A 19,946-nucleotide genomic window follows, 5' to 3' on the forward strand; every position below is an offset into this window, starting at 1 on the left:
ATTGCTTTATTATACACCCCAGAAAAAACTTCATTTTTTTTTCTTGGAGTTCTATTGTTTTCTCCTGCTCTTCTCTTTACTCCAAATGTTTCCCAGTTGGTATAAAACTTTTGCACAATGATCGAGTGTTCTGACCTGCATCCTTGGTGTTCAGGTCTTTATTTAGTTTCTCAAAGGTGAGTGTTACTCTTAGAACTTCATCAAACAACTCAAGTCATTATTTTTGTAAACCAGTAAGATATGTCTGAAGCATCTACGTTTAGCAGATTTGTTTACTAAAATCTTTGAAGTATCAGAGTTACCGGCAACTTCCATGTATTTGTTGCAAAGGACACATATGTTCACTCCGGAAGATTTTTAACCATCTTTTCTAGGACATGGAGCAGCAGGTGGAACTGTATATGCATCACTATTACCCAAAAGCAGCATTACAAAGTTTACTCAGATTTTGTTGTTCACTTTGAAAGATACTGTGGAAACGCCATATACTGTTTTCAATTTCATGACTGCAGATGAGTAAAGGAGCATCCAAGCAAGTTTCTAGATTCCTCCTCCACCAAGTTTATGTGGTAGCAGGTATTTCTAAATGCTAACACAAGCTATTAATCTCTTTTCCAGTGCTTGCGCATGACTTTTCTCATGCTACTTCACATATTTTGTTCCTTTGTATACAATGATACCAGTAAGTTGCCCACAAAACCCCCGGCAGCTCTGCCTGTATTTACGGGTGCCCAAACCCCCCATCACCAGGGCGCTGGCCTCGCTCCCACAGGGGCTTCCTGACAGACCTGTATTATACACCACACAAAATGGTTCTTTACACTTCCAGAAAGAGTGATGAAAATCCTAAATCTGAGGTAAATGATACTGAGAATTTCAGTCCAGAGTACACAATTTTAGCAAAGAAAAATTTTATAAATTTTTTGGAAAAAACTTTCCTTAGCACTTCAGCCCTCCCGCCTTGGCTGACCGGGCCCTCTCCCAGCGAGCTCCCCAGGCGCGGCCTGAGGGGAACGCCGCCGGGCGCCTCCTCGGGCGGGCCGGGCGCCTCCGTCTCCTTGGGCTCCATCGCCGCCCGCCTCACCGGCAACTCCCGCTATCAGGCCCCTGTGGGGCCCCTCAGCAGCGCGACAAACGTCGGAAGCCACGACTCCCTACCCTGCGCAGAGCCTCCGGCCCCTCCCTCCTTTTTTAAAGTTCCACATAGGCATTTTAGCGGGGAAAGCGCCCGAGGCCCCACACCAGCCCCGAGGCTGCAGCGAGCCCGCCGCGGTCCTGCTCAGGCACGCTGACCGCCTCAGAGGGGCCGCCCCGCCCCCCCGGCTCCGCCCCGCCCCCCGGCTCCGCCCCGCCCCCCCGCTCCGCCCCGCCCCCCCGGCTCCGCCCCGTTCCTGCGTTCCGCACTTTCGTCACAACCGTGGCGTCACAGCCCCTCCGTGTTGCCCGGCTGTTGTCGCTGGCCGCCGCCTGCCCCGCCGGGACGCGGAGCCGCGCCGCCCTTTCACGTCGCCCTCAGGCTCCCGAAACCGAGGGCGAATCTGCGCGGTGCCGGAAGCCAGCCGAGCCTCCGCTCCGCTAGCGGAAGCGGAAGGCTCGCCATTTTGTTTCAGGTGATGGCGACTGTGGTGCTCTGGAGCTGGAGAGTTTAGTGCGGGCCCGGCCTTCTGGGGGACTCGCTTCTCGGACAGTCGTTGTTACTGCGAGTTTCCTCCTCCTCGCTGCATCCCCTGGTGATGTACGGAGGGGTCGGAGGTTCTCGACGGACTGCAGAAGAAGCAGGCCCGCCGCCCCTAATGTTGTTGTCAGGCGGGGGAGCGGTCCCCGGGCCCCCCGGAGGAGGTGGAGGAGGAGGTGGAGGTGGGAATAGCCGTGTGGAGCTGCTGGTGTTCGGCTATGCCTGCAAGCTGTTTCGAGATGATGAGAAGGCTCAGTACCAGGAGCAGGGGCGACATCTTATTCCTTGGATGGGAGACCCCAAGATCATGATCGATAGGTCGGTGTAACACAACCCCCAGACTGCTGCGAGATCTCCTGTTATAGCCTCTTTCTGTTCCTCCCCTTGTGCTGTGGGCAGGTGAGGGCGGGGGATGAACAAAGGGCTTTCTCTGGCAGACGTGTGGGGATCTTCTTCAGTGGCAGAGTTGGAGGGCAGCTCCTCCTGGTAGAGTGCTTCCAGTGCTGCTTTTGTAACGCTGCAGGGCCGCCCCCCTGGCAGCGGGAACTTGGGGTTCCCGGCTCTGGCAGTGTTGGGAGGTTCCTCTCCTTCTGGCAGTCTGTGTGTGTGGGTCTTTCCGCTCCACTTGTCAGGGTAGGGTTTATAGGGTGGAGTGGAGAGTGGGAATGATCTATTCCTTTTCAATGCAAACCAGAAACATCATCTTTTCTCACTTGGAAACCAAGGGAGCCTTATTGCATGGGAATGCTTGTTAGGCACTTTATAACGCTCTGTAAGTGAGAACTTAAGCGATGTGCGGAGTGGAAGGTTATTCATCCACCTTAGGGGAAATGGACTTTTCGTATTTCTCCTATGTAATCTGGCTGCAGGCCGTTAGTGGGATACCCCAAAAGCAGTTCTTGACCTAATAACTTTTTCCGTGTGCCGTGATTCACTGTCTTAGGCAGAATGGCTTTGATTTTGGGTGCTTGCTTTTCAAATTTTATGTTGAGGTGGCGGTTTTGGTTGTTTTGCAGTAGCCACAGGTTCATGGCCAGAGAGGATAACAGAATCTGTGTTGATGTTTCTTCTGGTCTCTTAAGTTTTTTCAGCACTGCAGGGTGGGATTTAGAAATAAATTCATTCAGAATAAATTGTCTGAACGTTTTCCTGGGGAGGGGGGAAAATGGGAGGTCAGGTTGGATATATTTGAGTGGAGCGCTGAAAGTGCAATTTAAGAGTTATGGCTGACCCTGAAAACCTCAGTGGGAAAGATGGAAGGATTTTGGTTTGAAAAGGATCACATGACATACTATAGATATTTGTTCCCTCAATTTCATCATTGCTTTGGTGCTATACATGATTTTTCTTGCTTTGATTTAACAACTGTGTTTGGCTTGGAACTACTATCAGTAAGGGGAGGTCTTTCCATTTCTTTCCATAAGACTGGAAAAGAAAGAAATGCCCTTGCGCTACTTTGGGGTTTATGCCTTTAATGATTTTTATGATTAAAATTAATTTCTTAAATAAGAATAAACGCAAAGACATGAAAAAAGCTACCATAAATATTTGTAGCTGTATTTAATTTCTTTCTTATATGAAAATAGAAGTGTTACAATGCACACTTCTAATCCAGATCACTTTCGTGACAGACTTCATTAATAGGTACAGGCTATTTTTGTGGTCCTGTGCAGCAGTAACCCAATTTACAGGTGTTACAGAAATTGCGGGGAGCAAAACCTAAGTATGTGCATGTATGTGCATATAATATGGAAAAATCTAAATAACATTACATTTGTAAGTTAAGGTAGCTTGCAATTACTAATCTTATAAACTGCTTTGGAAGCTTAGATTCTTTTCATCTCCAGCAGCAGGAAGTCCTCATTTTCACCATTTTAAGAAAAGCGTATTGCTATGAGAAGAAATGGGTTGAAGTTTGCCTGTGGACAGAACTTGATTAACCAGACCTACGTGTTTCATTAACTTTTTGCTATGAGACTACTTACTTTCTTTGGTTTTGGTCTAGCAAGTTGGCACAAGTCAAGAGTTGTGTGTGGGAAGACACCTCAGCGGAGTCGAGTTTACTGTCACTTTACTTTTTAATCAGTTTCTCTTACTGATGCATAAACATTATCCCAATGCAGTGCTTTTCCTGCAAATAAGATTATTTCTGCATAGTAGAAAGGAACTGTACGTCATTGATCTTTGCCGTTTTTACGGTGAACCTCCTTAAATTGCATGTATATGTTACTGTTCCTATGTATGTGTGTCTCTCTATCACATAACCCAGAACTTATTTCCTCAGCCAAATGGCTAGGGGCCGAGCCTAGCCATGATTTTACCTCCAATGGACGCAAGTTTCTATGGTGAAGATATCTCCTGAGAGTTCGGGACTAGCAGAAAGAAGCGAGGAAATTTCGACCGTTTGGTTCTTACGGATAGGTATTTATGTATTCGGGTTTGTGTGAATGTAAGCTATTTGACTTTGCAGAAAAACGTATTTTGCAAGTGACATTGATTGGTTGGTTGAAGCACGTACGGTAAGAGCTGTTAAGGAAATGGATCCCACTTAAACTATTAAAGGATACCTTTGCCTTTAATTGTAATAATTTATTATTTGAGAGGAATGTAGACTATTAAACAAATTTTCAGTAGTTGGTGACAAATGATTAGCAAAATTAAACGTAACTTCTAAAAGGAAGTATGCTTTAATGTATAAGTTTGTGGTTTTTTTTTTCATTTTTAATGGGTAAGTATTTAAGTAGTCGCATAAACACAAGCCCTAAGTTTTTTGCATTGACCAGCTGTTTCATCTTGCAGGTACGATGGGCGTGGTCACCTACATGACCTTTCTGAATATGATGCTGAATATTCCACGTGGAACAGAGATTATCAATTGTCTGAAGAGGAAGCTAGAATAGAAGCCCTCTGTGATGAAGAGAGGTATTTAGCCTTGCATACGGACTTGCTTGAGGAGGAGGCGAGGCAAGGTATTGCTCAAGGAAACTTCCCGAGTTTAGCACATGTTTAAATAAATAATTATGAAATTAAATTTACTCCTAATTTTATACTCTCTTTTTCTGATGTTATCTTGACAGTACCCAGTGGATTCGAAAAACAGGAGTCTTTGCGTATGTGAGAGGACCTCAGGATAGTTTAAAAATAGATCAACAGAGAAATTGGCCAGATTCTGAGGGCAGACTGGGATTTCAGACCCAACCCCCCCCAAATAAACACATTCTGCTTCATTTTTAGTGTTCTTAAATGAAATTCTGTGCTTTTGTATGCATAATTACATTAGAATGTTTTAACCCGCAGCCTTTATCTCTTCAGGAAGAAGTGGTCAGCATATGTACATGCTGTCTTTTTCTATTCAGTTTTAAATCAAAGCTAAAACGATTAGATGAAAACTTCTCATTTAAAAACTAAAGTAAGATACATTATACTTTAAAAAAAAAAAAAATTAGCTTTTAAATGTGTTCTAATGATCGGTAATTGCATTTTTGTTCAAGAGGAGGAATATAAAAGACTGAGTGAAGCTTTGGCAGAGGATGGTACCTATAATGCAGTGGGATTCCGTTATGGAAGTGATTATTATGACCCTTCAGAACCCACTGAGGAGGAGGAGCATCAGCCTGCAAAACAAAGAGGTAAGGGGTAAAAACAGGAGGGGTTAATTGAGATGAAGAACATAGCACCCCAGTCTCTCACTTGCAGTTGAAGGTTGAAAATGTGTGTTACATTAAAATGCAAGTTAAAAATCTTGAAGCATTTCAGGAAAGTTTTTATGGAACTGCGTTACTGAGTTTTTGCAGACTTTGCTCTTGATGTGCTTAAATGCTGCTACAGCACGTTTTTTGAGTGTTTCTTGTCATAGGGGTGTATTTCATGTTGTGTGGATCTGCGTATATAGAGGGAAAAGCCTACTGAAAAATTGGAGGTGATAGTGAAGAACATGTTTGTACTTTTGCTCCCCTGTCTTTCTCTACTGCATAGTGATTAAAAAGGTGAATGCCCTCTCTCTGTTGGTCACTAAAACTGGAATCTGTCAAACCTTAAAGGCTGTCTGTATTGTAGGAAGCCTTTGCAAGACTGTGACAATGTGCCATAATGTTACAGAATCTACCTTTGATCAATTATATAAGGAATAAATAAAAAGTCCCGCTTCATTTGATAAGAGAACTGCATTCAAGTTGTGTCTGGCTTGCCTCACTTTTGTTTTTCTTACCAAGAATGATGAGATTTATAGAATAATATGCTGCTGGGTGAGGTGGGTGCCCTGGTGACAAAGGATACAGAGGAGGTGGAATTACTGAATGCCTTCTTTGCTTCAGTCTTTAACGCTAAGGCCAGCCCGCAGGAATCCCAGGCCCTAGAGGCAAGAAAGCCTGGAGACTTTCCCTTGGTCAAGGAGGATTGTGTTAGAGATCATTTAGGCAAACTTGACCCCCACAAATCCATGGGCCCCGACGGGATGCACCTGAGTGCTAAGGGAGCTGGCAAATATTATTGCTAAGCCGCTCTGTGTCATCTTTGAAAGGTCATGGAGGACAGGAGAGGTGCCTAAAGACTGGAGGAAAGGCAGTGTCACTCCAGTCTTCAAAAAGGGCAAGAAGGAGGGCCCAGGAAACTGCAGGCCAGTCAGCCTCACCTCCATCCCTGGAAAGGTGATGGAACAGCTCATCCTGGATGTCATCTCTAAGCATGTGCAGGAAAAGAAGTTTATCAGGAGTAGTCAACATGGAGTCATCAAGGGGGAATCGTGCCTGACCAACCTAATAGCCTTCTATGGTGGAAGGACTGTCTGGGTAGACAAAGGGAGTGTGGTGCATATTGTCTGCCTTGACGTCAGCAGGGCTTTTGACACTGTCTCCCATAACATGCTCATAGGTAAACTGACCAAGTATGGGTTGGAGGAGTAGACAGTGAGGTGGATTGACAACTGGCTGGATGGTAGAGCTCAGAGGGCTGTGATCAGTGGCACAGAGTACCTGGAGGTCTGTCGCTCCTGATTTATCCCAGGGGTCAGTACTAGGTCCAGTCCTGTTCAACTTACTCATCAGTGACCTGGATGAAGGGACACTGTGTACCCTCAGCAAGTTTGCTGATGATGCGAAAGTACAACAGAAGCGTGTGCTGCCGTTCAGCAAGACCTGGACAGGCTGGTGAGTTGGGTGGAGAGCAACCTAATAAAGTTCAGCAAAGGAAAGTGTAAGGTCCTGCCCCTGGGGAGGAACAACCCCATGCACCAGCACAGGCTGGGGCTGGCCTGCTGGGAGGCAGCTCTGCAGAGAGGGACCTGGAAGCTCTGGTGGGCAGCAGGTTGCCCGTGGGCCAGCAGTGTGCCCAAGGGACCAGTGGGGTCCTGGCGAGGCATGAGGAGGAGCGTGGCCAGCAGGTCAGGGGGGTGATCCCCCCCTCTGCTCTGCCCTGGTGAGGCACATCTGGAGTGCTGTGTCCAGTGCTGGGCTCCCCAGTGCAAGAGAGACAGGGAGCTGCTGGAGAGGGTCCAGCGGAGGACTACACAGATGATGGGGCTGGAGCATCTCCCTGGTGGGGAAAGGCTGAGGGAGCTGGGCCTGTTTAGCCTGGATCTTATGTGGTTATAGTTTCATTTGGTAAATTTCTTGATTGCATATCCTTTTAGATGTACTTTTTTTAAAACAAATTTTTATTAGCACTTGGGTACTTGATGTATTTTGTCCTATAGTATTTTATTCTGTCATGTCTTGTAGAAACAGCTCAGACAGAAAATGTAGAAGAAAATGAAGAACCTTTTGTTGCCCCTCCAGGACTGAACGTACCTTCTGATGTGGAGCTGGTATGTGTGTACATTTAGCGCCACTTATGTTTCTGTTAGTTTTCTAGGTGTTCTTTCTTGAATTCTTAATTTCTATAAACTCTCTTGATAGAACGCTATCAACTCTCTTGATAGAACAGTTTTTCACACTGAAATTATTCCAGTCTCATAGTGAGTGCATTCAGTATCACTTGTGATATTATTTTAGGTAATGCAGAAAAAAGGCAGGTGTTCTTGGAATGAATACTTACTGAGATGTCAAGGTTGACATTCCAAAAGTAAAGGACCATCAAACCAAATGATTGCTTTTGTTCAAAATTTTTTTCTGGATTCTTTTTAACTGAGTCCCAATCTGAAGGGGGTAGGAAGTGATCTGATATAAAGACTGTGTTTAAGACTAGCCTATTCAAGAAGAAAAGCAATAGTTTATTTCTAGCAAATTCTGAAATAACTTGAAAGGATAAGCATGTAGAAGCTTGCTCTTTCATGTGATGTTGTGAGAATTTTCTACATAGTAAATTGTAAACTTAATTGAAACGTGTATTTTTCTTGAAGGGAGCTGAACAGTTGCCTGCTTAAGTACAGTTGTAACCATGAGGATTTTAAATTTATTTCAAGTTTCCTAAAAGATACTGGGAAACTGGATAGTACTCTTTTCTCCTGTATTGCGGTGGTGAAAGTGTTAATTTATATTTGGGCTGCCTTCTCAACTTCATAACCTCAACCAGTAAAGCTTCAAAGCACTCTGTTAGGATAACTAATAGTGAACACAGGGTATTTGTGTAAGAGTTTTTCTGCTTCATTGGCTTTTAATTGAAAATGTTTATCCTGTTCTGGTTTTAATATGAAATAAGAGCTATATAACAAATGTAATGCACAACTTGTTACAATTTTACTTCCTCTACTTTTCCTTACAATCTTACAATATATTTTGTTAGTGAAGTGCTTACAAACCTACTTATGAGTTCAGGGAAGATTTTTATACAATATTGCCTTTAAATTATGAGTTCTACTTTAGTCTTGGAGTTAGAACATTGAGTGCTCAGTGAGAAGCTGGTTATTTAGCATTTGAATGCTGTTTCCAAAAAGTAACTGCTGGTGAAAGAATGTTTGCTGGTTTAGATAGCTGCTTTGCTTGAATTTTGTTCTGAAACTTAAGGTATATTTTACATGTAAGTTGCAGAATGTAGTGTGGGGCTTACTGAAGTAATTCATCAGCTATTGAACTCTAGTATGTTCAAATGAACAGAAAGGAAATGTGGACACACTTGGTTTTGATTTAAAAAAAAATAAATCTAGACAGCAGCCCTGAAAACAGGGTATACTTCACCTTGGATTTGGAATTGTGAGAATTTTTTTTTTGTCAGCCTTGAATTGTTGTTCAGTTCAACTGAATGTTGTCAGTCGGTTTTCCTATTGAATGTATGTATTCTGTATTTTGTAGTTCAATTACTGTGAAGGATAGAAGTCTGGTAAATTATTGGTGGGGTTTTACAGGCATGTTTAATAAAAACTACTCACTCTACCCATTAAAAAAAAAAAGAGAGGAGGAGAGAGAGAGAGAAATAAATCAGAAATTCTGTTGCCATTATGTTGATACACAAGTGATTGGAAAAGGTGTAATACGTGGCTGATCTGTGGAACTACCAGGGTGGTGTTCTAGGTCTCTCCTGAATTTATTGCTAACTAACGTTCAAGTTAAAAGACACGGCACTTGTTGATGGTCATGTCAGGGGAAGGACACTTGTGGACTCTGAATGATTTTGGGGAAGAAACTGCAGTGCAGTGGAAATAAGATGAACTTTGAGAATCAGCTTGCTAACTTGGAGACTTTATTCACAGTCTGCAAGGTGCAGTTCGATAAAGACAGATATAAAATAGTTCCTGTAATACAAAGCAATCCAAACTGCAAATGTGAAATGATGACCTAAGTACCTAGGCAGTACTACTGCAAAACAGATCCAGAGGCTCTAGTGAGCAATAGAATGTTCAGTGTATGGCAACTCCAACTGCAGCAGTAATGTCACTCAGGAACTTAAAATACAAGAGTTGTGTCAAGGATGCAGGAGTTCTTCCACTGCTTAAAACTGTTGATGTAAGGATTATGGGCGAAGATGACTGTTCTTGATCGTTGCATTTTAAGAAGTGAACAGAAATGGGCTGCAAGAGGAAATAATCAGTTAAATTTACAAGGAGAGATTGAAAATCGCTTTGTTTTCTCCAGATGAGAATATTGAAAAGCAACATAAGACTTACTTTCCAGGCTTACTGAAGATTGGAGGATAGTTGCCTAACTTGAAGGAAGGCAGACTTGGTCATGAAAAACATCTAATTACTATACCAATTAAAGATTGGAACAGAATATCTGACTAGATGATAGCACTTATGTCATTGGGGTATTTTTCAGAAGGGTTTTTTCTCTGCTCTGGCAAGTACTGTTACTTTCAGAAGTTCTAACAGTTCTCAGTTAAAATGGTTAGTGTCTTTATTAAACAGCAAACTGGAGTATCTGCATGTCTGTCATTTAATGTTTTTCACTTTGTAAATTTTTCTGAAGTTTTGTAGATCAGTGGTGCTGGTAATCTTAGAAGTCAATTAAAATCATATTATTGTTATTATTTATAGTGCCTGTTTTCCAGAGCTTACAGTGATCTCAGTTTCAAATTCAAGACCAGATAGTAATTTCAGATACAGTCTTTTTTGAGCTTCCTTGCTGATTTGCAGCTTTGTGAATCTCTCAGCCTTAAATGTATTTTGTGTTTCTGCGTAAGAACTGTAGAAAGAGAAAACTTGATACATTATTGAATAGTGAAACTGGCAATGCACAGAATGTTTTTAGTTTATGGAGAACTTTATTGCCTCTAATTAAAATAATCTTTGGTAGTACTTTACAGGGACAATTAAAACTTGGAATAACTAATTATTTTCCATATTGAAAATGTTCCTCTAGAAGGGGATCCAATCAGCTAACAGTGTGCTGCTTGATCACATTCAGATATTTTTTCCCCTGAATAGAACACCACTGTCTCATGTGCTTCCAATCTTCTGAAAAAGGTTTCCTGAGGTTTGCAACATACTTCTGTACCTAGACCAATAAAAATGAAGAGCTAAAACTAATCGTTAATGTGATACTTAAATCTTTATAGGCACACAGAGTATGTGTTTCTACAGTTTATTGAGCACAAGACAAAACAGAGCTATCTGAGTATGAAATTAAAGACAGCGAATGGCAAGGTTCATTCTTTAACTATATTCTTGCTCTTTTCACTTCTTGGGTTTGATACAACAGTGCTCCTTAGATGAGATTTCAGAGTGGAAATGCATGGATGCTGCTTGACTGTATTAATTTTCTTTTTATTGCTGAAGTGTTCAATGGCTCTTTATGGGAATGTGACAGCACATAGGAATTACAATTCTTATGTTGGTCTTAAGATGCAACATGTTCCTTCTAGGCAAATGTGTAGTAACAAGGTTTTCTAGTTAGGAAACAATATTTGCACATTTAGTGATAACAGAATAAAAGACAGCTGTTGGGAAGAAGACTATACATGTTGAGTCTTCGGAGCACCTTGAGGTATTGTATAGTAGGGCCACTTTAAGTTGGCACTGCTGCCTCAAGAAACTCGTCTCTTGTCTTGCACCAGAAGCCTCTGTATGGCTATGGAATGATCCTGGCTTAAAATAATTTTTGTGCTGCATCAAACGCAGACAGGATTTGTTCCCCTTTACAGTTTGGTGTGCAGTGGCAAAAATAGTTGTGCAGATGGGAGAAGATCTTGCAAAAGGAAATGAAAGAGCAGCTAGGGAAGATCAGGACTGTTTGTTTTTCTTTTAGTGCTGATAAGCTTTCACTAGTTGAAATTGATTATGAAAATGAGTAGCTAGAGAAAGCGGAGAAGAGGGGCAGGGAACTACTGCTCTTTCTAATTCCCTCTGGAGTTCTAACACGCTTCACAAGCTGCTTATGAAAATACAAATATATGTTATTTTACTCCCACAGCCACCAACAGCAAAAATGCATGCAATTATAGAACGAACTGCAAACTTTGTCTGCAAGCAGGGAGCACAGTTTGAGATTATGCTGAAAGCCAAGCAAGCACGCAACTCCCAGTTTGACTTCTTGCGATTTGATCACTACCTCAATCCCTACTACAAATTCATTCAGAAGGCTATGAAAGAGGGACGATATGCTGCTCCTTCTGAAAATAAAGCGGACGAGAAGAAACGTAAGTTGTTGCTTGTCAAATGGATGGTTTCAGGATGTGAATCATTGAAACATGCACTGGTCTTTTTTTGTAAAATAGCCACATCGTTTTGGTGTGTTGCAATAGCAGTGCAGTTATCCTGCAGCTGAGATGGATGTGGTGATTCAAAATTTTGCTTAAATTGGAGGAGATTCTTAAAATAAAATACTGTTTTGGGAAGCTTTCAGATACAAGAGCTGCTATGATCCTGAAGCTTTTAGAAATACTTGCATAGCTCGAGTTCAGCAGAGGGTTGGTCTGTGCACTTAAGCTTTAGTTTTATTGATGACTAGCAGTATCTTCTTATATGTATGTTTTTGTCAATAAGCACGTTTATGAAAACAGTAGTTTCTTAAGAATGCATGCTTATCCTGTACCAACTTTCCCTCCCAACACAAATTCATAGCAAACCCAAATAAAACTTAGACACTGCTTCTGTTTAGACTCGAGAGTCAAATCTGAGGAAGAAGATGATGACGATGACGATGATGATGGAAATTATCTGCATCCAAGTCTCTTTGCATCTAAAAAGTGCAGTAGGCTTGAAGAGCTCATGAAGGTACTCAACCCTAATAAAATTACTTTCTATAGTGTAAAACATCTGATTCATGAGCACAGAAATTCTAACATGCAAATGTTAAGATTTTCTGCTAACAAAGTTGGTTTGATTTTATTTCCACTCTGTCTTGGTAATTTAAGTTTGTTTTGTTAACTGCCAAGTTACCTTTTTTCTAGTACATAAATTGTTTTTCCATTTGTAAAGAATTATATTTCTGTTTTTGATGCCCTTTGGTATTGAGGGCATCGCTCAAGGATTTCCCCCACAAAACCTGTATCGAAGCTGGAAAGATTAAGATATTTAATGCCTTCTGTATATAAGCTGAGAATGTTTTCTTTTCAGATTTTAGTAGATAAAATGTTGACATGAAGTAATAGTTTCAGCGAATAATATTTCAGCAGAATGTAATATTCATTAAATGTAAATGTAGCTGGATTTGTTGTTTTTATTTTCTGAGTTTGATCAGTGATGGAATAATGGAATGACTGATGATTGTACATATATGAGACTTTCAGCGGAATGGCAGTGTTGCTGTCTGATAATTAGACAAGTCAGGTTCTGTGCCTGTGTCCCAGCATTGGCAGTAAATGAATAAGAGTAATACCCACTTTTTTTTTGATGTCATGAATTTCTGTTCACTTTAAAGTATATTTTTGTTTTCCACTAATTTTTAAAGTAGTTGTTGATTCTGCTGTGAGAGCTACAAAAATGGTAACTTCAGTGTTTGGACAATATTATTGTTGTGTATTAACTTAGATAAACTTGCTTTCCAAATCAGGTTGATGCTATCATGCTTTAAATACATAGTTCAAATTTTAATCTTTCTATTCTCAAAATGTTTACAGCCTTTGAAGGTAGTAGACCCTGATCATCCACTTGCAGCACTAGTGCGCAAAGCGCAATCAGATAATAACTCATCTACACCACAGTCAACAGATGGGGCAGCTGTACAGACATCACAAGCAGAATATTCTTCTGATTGTAAGTGCATTGTGATTAGGCAGCTGGTGATGTGTTGTGATGAATTGTATGTAGATGCTGGTGGGAAGAAAATACATTAGCTTCATACTTGGTCATTCATAACTGGTATTTCTTCTTCTTCAATCTCCTGAATTGTTGAAAGTGCATTCTTCCCAAGTATCTGTCGAATTGTTAGCTGCTTAGGAAAAACAGAAATGGGGTGGAGGGGGTGGGCAGGCAGGAGGCCAAGTCTCCAGTCTCTGAGAATGGTTAGCACAATACCTTTAATATTTTTTGATAACTTCCATCAGTTTCTATTAATGAAGCTTAACGAATGCCTTCACTGTTGAGTATAAATCTGTCCTATAAAGTAATTAATGAGATTCCCCTAAAAAAAAGCTTACTATATTAAGCAAAATGCAGATGGAGAAGAAAAATCTGCAAAGGTAAAATAGTGTAAATTGAAGAATCTTGCTGAAGTGATAAAACCAGGTTTTAGTAGAATATTCTGTTCTAAAGCTGGAATTAGTTTTATGGTAAATAAGTCTTTTATTATACAGCCAATTCCCATGATTTTTCACTATTTTGCCTTTTATTTTGTGTACCAGTGCAATGCTATATGTAGAAAACGTGTAACGTAGAATAAAATTAAGGAATATGCAAGATTCATGGTTAAAAATTGATCTTTTAAAATTACAGAACTCACTACAATATCTGAGAGGGAGTACTAACTTTTAAGTTCCATAGCTACAGAGGGCCATCCTTTAAAAAGGATTTGTTACTCTGTTGGTTTTTTCCTTAAAAGAAAAGTGGTAACATATTTACATTGTGAGTGAGTGATGTGGACAGTTGTGTGGTCAACTGCTTTTTCTGTGTCTGATAGTGAAATACCAAGACTTTCTCCTATCTCCAAATTATTATTAAATCTTTAATCTTGGATTTCTCTTGAACCATTTCAGATAAATGTAAATACTGTCCTGTGTATAACTTCTTTTAAGAATCAACCTTGCTATGGAATCTTTAGCACCTTTATCTTAAATTTTGTGGATGTCTCTGGTTTCCATTATCTTTGAAGCTGCTTAAAGCAATTAAGCAGCTTCACTGTAACTTCTGTTAATCAAAAAGGTGAAGTCAAACTTATTTGGGTTTATATGCCTCTGACTTTTCAAATTTCAGGATTCTGAAAGTCCTTGTTTCCTTAAGTATAGAAATGAAACTTGGCCTTTCATTTATGGGACTTATAATTTGATATTATTGAGCTATAAGAAAAGTTACACTGCAGTGCTCGCTACCGTAGGGTTTCAGGATATTATAAATTTGTTGGTAATGAGTAGTGTTAATTCAAGGTGGTGGTGGTGGTGGTGGTGGTTTTGTTTTTGTAGTAAAGTTGTTGCAATATATAAATATCACCTTAAGATTACAGGCGTCAGGGTGTAATATGTGGAGAGGAATATGCATGGAAGTAATTTTTATTTAAAAGTGAACCTTGAGAGAATCTTAACAAAACTGAAATAATGTTTCTGTGGAGAAAGTGGAAAATTACTGGTTATTTCAAGAAAGACTATACTCAGAATAAGTATCTCCAGAATAATGCTTGTCAGTTTTCTGATTACTTTTGTCAGACTTAAATCTGAATGTATATGATGCAAACTGGGAGGTTATAATTTACTAGCAACACAAGTTAAGTTTGTAGTTTCTCTCCCTGTCTTTAAAACTTAACAGACCTTTATTCTGCTCTCCTTATAGATAACTTATTCTTAGAAGAAAGTAAATACTGCCACACAGGAATGCTTAGGAAACTTTTAAGAGGATAATTCATTATAAACTAATGCACTGATTAAGCTTTGCCTCCAGAAATGTAAACTCTTACTGTAAATCCTTTGAAATATTTTACCTGAATGCTTTAGTTTGTACGTCTTTCTGCAGAAAATCTTTGTATTTACAAGAAGTAACTGCTGTTTAAAAGCATTAAGCTTATTAAAGTATTATAATGTATTGTTCTTAAAGAAAGCAAGCCATATGCCTTTGCACTCTCAAGAAATACATATTTAGAACTGGAGAAGCCTCTAGTGTGGAAAACTTGCTTAGATTGGTTGTTCATTGTATTGGTGTTAAATTACAAAACTTGTCTACTTTTTGAGGTTTCAGTAAGTAGGTATATGTGTATGATGATGTAGTGGTTTAATAGTGATGCTAGTAGTTTAATTTCTTGATGTTAATTTTGTATATATGCACATTTTTTTCTTAATGCGTGCATAGTTTTACCTGAGTTAAACTGCCAGAGGTGAATTGTATTAAGAGGAATGATTTCATATTAGGTCATTTTTTAATAGACCTTCTCTGGTTCACTTCATTCATTCATTGTTACCTATTTGGTTTCTAGCTGACCTTTAGTATGTTCTGATTATGTCCCTTAATCTACATATTTCTTATTCATTCTAAGTGTTTTAATATGAGCATTTGTCGTTGTCTTTGGGTTTTTTACACAAGAAAATAGACACCATTTCTTGGTGTGTTGTGTGAATCTGCATTCTCAATGTGTTTGTACTAATGCAATATCGTTCTTTTTAATTGGGTCTTTTTCTTCTAATTAGAACATGGTTCTTAAATATGTCTTTTTATAGCAACTGTGGCAGCCATGTATTACAGTTACTATATGCTACCTGATGGAACCTATTGCCTCGCACCTCCACCTCCAGGAATAGATGTTGCCACCTACTATAATGCATTGCCTGCAGGGGTGACTGTATCAAGCACTACAGGGGTAGCAACAGTACCTCCACCCCCTGGTACAACACCTCCACCTCCCCCAGACACAACCGATAGTAGCAATGGGTTGTCTTCTGCCACAACATCTACAAGGTACCGCATATAGATTTGCTTGTTGGTTGGAGGGGTGTCTTTGCTGCTCTTCAGTATCGAGTGTTTAGTAAGGGTGCTGTTATTGGTGATTCCTCAGTAGCGTTCGCCAGTGGTTATACAGCTCTGATTCCCTCCACTTTGGTCTTTGATACTGTACATGGTTATTGTTACTCAGCTACTATGAAGTCTTTGCATGATGGAAAATCAAGTAATTTTAACTGCATAATGAACCCAGAAAGCAAACTTCTAAGTAACATATTTTTTTTGTTAAAGCAAGTGTCTGAAAAATATTTGTGTTCTGTTTATAAAATTTACATACTTCTGATGTTTTCAGCACAATTGCTCCAGTGGTTGCCATTATACCTCCACCCCCAGATATCCAACCTGTTATTGATAAGCTAGCTGAGTATGTTGCTAGGAATGGAATAAAATTTGAAACCAGTGTTCGTGCCAAGAATGATCTCAGGTAAGAGAAGACATTATTTTAACTTCTATTTTTAAAGCTGAGGTTTTCATTTGAAAAGATTATTACCGGGACATGTGGGTCTCAAGAAGAGGAGTACTGTCTTTTTTTCTTCTTTTTTTTTAATTGAAATTCAGGGACCTGTTTAATGGTACTTCCAAAGCGTTATTGCCCAAATCCTCAAAACAACCAATATAAACAAAAGCGTCTCTTAGAAAGCCTGCTCTGAATGCATATCCTCTGGAAGTTTAGGCATAAGTTACAATGCTTCCAAACATAAAATAGTGTACCATTTGCTAAAGAAAATTAGATGGCAAAGGGTTGTTGGTATTTGTTATGCTCTTGTGCATTTTCATATATTCAGTTTTCTTTTAACAGATTTGAGTTCCTGCAACCATGGCACCAGTATAATGCTTACTATGAATTTAAAAAACAGTTCTTCCTTCAAAAAGAGAGCAACGACAACTGTCAGGTATGTGTGCATTTGTGTTTGTAATATATGTGTATACACTGTTAGTGAGAAAAGGACTTGATTATCTGTTGTGTTACCATGAGAGGTTTTAAAAATGCACCACTGAATTAAGGAGAAATTGTTCAGGAAAAAATGTGAATGCTTTTTTGTTGTTGTTGCTCTTTAGTTTTGTTTAATATTTAAGTAAGGATATATGAGGTGGTGTGATATTTAGTTCTTGCTTTTTAGTATAAGTCACTCACTGTGGTTGTAATACAAAATGGCAACCTGAAAATCTTTCTGCTTTCTTACAAGGGAATGTATGCTTTGTGGAAGTTTAGAGCTTTGTAGGATTAGGATTAGTGTTATGTTGTTGGAAAGGTTAGTTATAGCTTTTTAACAACCTTACCTTCTCATATGCCTTGTGGTTCTTAGTAGAACAGTAGCACAGTAGATTGACTACTTTTCTGAGATGCCTTTTTCTGAGGGAGGTTTTATTAAAGAAGACTCCTGTCGTGATTGACTGAAAAAATATTGGAGCTTTAAAATCTTACATCAGTTTCCTACGTGGTTTGCTGCTTTTAGTCCATTTTATTAGAAGATGATACCCAGATTTAGCATCCTTGTTTTTAACTAGTCTCATTTGATTGTTCTTTTGCTGAAAAGAAAATTGCAAATGGTATCAGAAATACATTATCTGATGTTAACTTTTCATGGGAAAGAGCTATTTTTTTTTTAGGCCCTATGTCATTTGTCATCTCAAGGCTTAGATTGGGGAACCTTAAACTGAAGAAAGGTAGGCCTGTGGGTAAACTCCTCAAAATCGCTTTGTGGAAAATGAAGGAATTCAATACTAGTTGCTGTTTGAAACACTTGTCTCTAATATTTTAATAGTGAAAAATGTTTTGAAAACACTGTTTTTAAAGATAAGCTGTGGTAAATGTGATCTTACTCAGTTGATAAATTACAAACAAAATTGTCCTGTACCACAATGCTGACTGTTATTCTGTAATTTCTTATTTGCCAACCAGTGAGTTGAATTCATGATACTTATCAGAATTATTGAGGACTTGTTAACATTTATTTTGGGGGGAAATTGTACATTAACCAAAGTGTAATAAATTAATTTTAAATTTTCAAATGCATACAGCTAAGAAGCAAGCAGAAACTGGTTTAACTCCCTTGAGGTCACATGTAGCAATACATATTTTCCTACTGCATGGTTAGATAGAGAACGCCACTGTCTTTAATTTTTCTAGAATAATGATTTCAATATTATTTTTATGCTTTAGTAATGTACATATAGGCAACTAATGCAATTGATTGTTCTCCTTTTGGCCATTAAAGTTAATAAGAAATGGTGCTAGTGGCTTCAGTAAATACAGGATGAAGTCCTTGATTTCCTTGTGTTTTTACCCTTCGAGGATTTTCAGAAATTAGTTCTGTTGGTCAGGGAATGGCTGCAGGGAGCGATGAAAGGATGTCTTCAATACTGGTATTTCAACGTTAAGTATACTTAGCAGCAACCAGTGGAAAGCAAACAAACTATTTATTGAGAAGTTCGTTTAAATGTTGTATTACTTTATGTAATCACCATGTAAAGTTCTTTAATGTTCTGCTATGTCCACCTTTACAGCCTTCATACTGTGAGTTTAGAGTTCATCTTGAATGATTCAGTCATGTAATTCTTTACTGTTCTGAAAATCTCAGTACATCTGAGTGTATCAATTTCATGCCACAAAAACCTTTGATAGGCCCAACATTTTTCAGCAGAATGTTGAAACAAATCAAGCATATTAACCTGTGTTGATCCCTGTAAAACCTGATTTTATATAGACGGTGTTGTGCAATTGCACATTAGGAAAAATATGTCGTAAGTTTTCATTCTGTGATTTTAACTTTAATGGATTTTGTCCTAGACCCTGGAGATCAAGACCTATATACTTTCAGGGTCTAATTTTAAAAATACATTTTTTAAAACAGTTGTTGGCAAAAGTGTACCAGCTGAAGAACGTTTTCTTTGCTGTAAAATAACAACACATTCTTATTGTAGGTCTGTAGTTTTTGCAGCCTGTGGGTTTACATGAAGCAGTGCATTATTTATAAGAAGCAGACTTTGGGGCATGAGTGCTTATTGATGTAAAACTAGCTTTTAGTGATTTTTGAAACGGCTGACAAAATTACAGCTCCACAGACACTGCAATAATTCTTTCATGAACTACCCAGTTCGTAAGCTTGCATGTTTCTTTTGAAAAGGGAGTATCTTCATCTGAAGATGTTCCAGCAGATACTGCCGGTGATACACCAAGTGAGACTCAATTTGCAGATGAACATGCACCTGAAGATGCATCTGAGCCAAGTGCTAAGGGAGTTTCAGGAACTAAAAAGGATGTTCCTCCTTCTAAAACTGTCAGTGATGGTAAACTGGTGAAAGGTATGTTAGCATGATTTGTTGGGTATGAAAATTTTTGTTAGCACTTAAAAAAGAAAAAAAGGTGGGGAGAAAGGCAGGGGGAAGGTAAGGAAAAGAATTTTATCATGCAAAAAATATTTTCACTGGAAGCATCAAAACCCAACTGAAGTAATTTGATTGCTTTCATATTTCTTTCTTATCAGACTGTCAGGTATTTATGGTCTGACAGAATAAATTGCTTTATTTCAGTTTTGTGCAAAGTTGAAGGCTTTCATCAGTGACCCCAGTAGATTCCTATTTTTGTCATTTTAAACTTGACAGTTACAAGCTCTGTGCAAGAAAGAGGTTATTCCTTCTGAATAAAAGCAGTAGTCTTATTTGAAACCATGCATATGGAGGAAGTACGCTAGGCTTATTATTCAGTTGCTTAGTCTTCCTGTGTTGGATGTTAGTCATTCTGTAAAAAAGACCATTTTTGTGTCCGAGTGGAATATTTTTCCTCTTGTAGCCATGGCAGCAGAGGGACAAAATGGGAGGATC

At 39.2% G+C, this 19,946-nt stretch overlaps 1 protein-coding gene across 5 annotated transcripts in view; it reads left to right on the forward strand.

Annotated features, from left to right (window-relative positions):
- Positions 1–1,445: 1,445 nt before the first annotated feature.
- SFSWAP (splicing factor SWAP) overlaps positions 1,446–19,946 on the forward strand; it is a 49,355-nt gene continuing 30,854 nt past the window's right edge. Inside the window, exons 1-11 of one of the 5 annotated variants that reach the window (XM_055702552.1) lie at positions 1,446–1,993; positions 4,475–4,644; positions 5,167–5,304; positions 7,390–7,475; positions 11,455–11,680; positions 12,142–12,257; positions 13,103–13,238; positions 15,842–16,079; positions 16,414–16,545; positions 16,921–17,014; positions 19,250–19,427. In XM_055702552.1, the coding sequence (XP_055558527.1) occupies positions 1,734–1,993; positions 4,475–4,644; positions 5,167–5,304; positions 7,390–7,475; positions 11,455–11,680; positions 12,142–12,257; positions 13,103–13,238; positions 15,842–16,079; positions 16,414–16,545; positions 16,921–17,014; positions 19,250–19,427 (1,774 nt within the window). In that variant the 5' untranslated portion in view covers positions 1,446–1,733. Of the gene's footprint in view, positions 4,645–5,166; positions 5,305–7,389; positions 7,476–11,454; positions 11,681–12,141; positions 12,258–13,102; positions 13,239–15,841; positions 16,080–16,413; positions 16,546–16,920; positions 17,015–19,249; positions 19,428–19,946 lie in introns of all 5 variants that reach the window. The other 4 variants (XM_014285022.3, XM_055702538.1, XM_005445204.4 and 1 more) reach the window with 4 other exon arrangements.

This window comes from Falco cherrug, chromosome 1, assembly GCF_023634085.1.
Source record: "Falco cherrug isolate bFalChe1 chromosome 1, bFalChe1.pri, whole genome shotgun sequence".
In the NCBI taxonomy this organism is placed as follows: Eukaryota; Metazoa; Chordata; class Aves; order Falconiformes; family Falconidae; genus Falco; species Falco cherrug.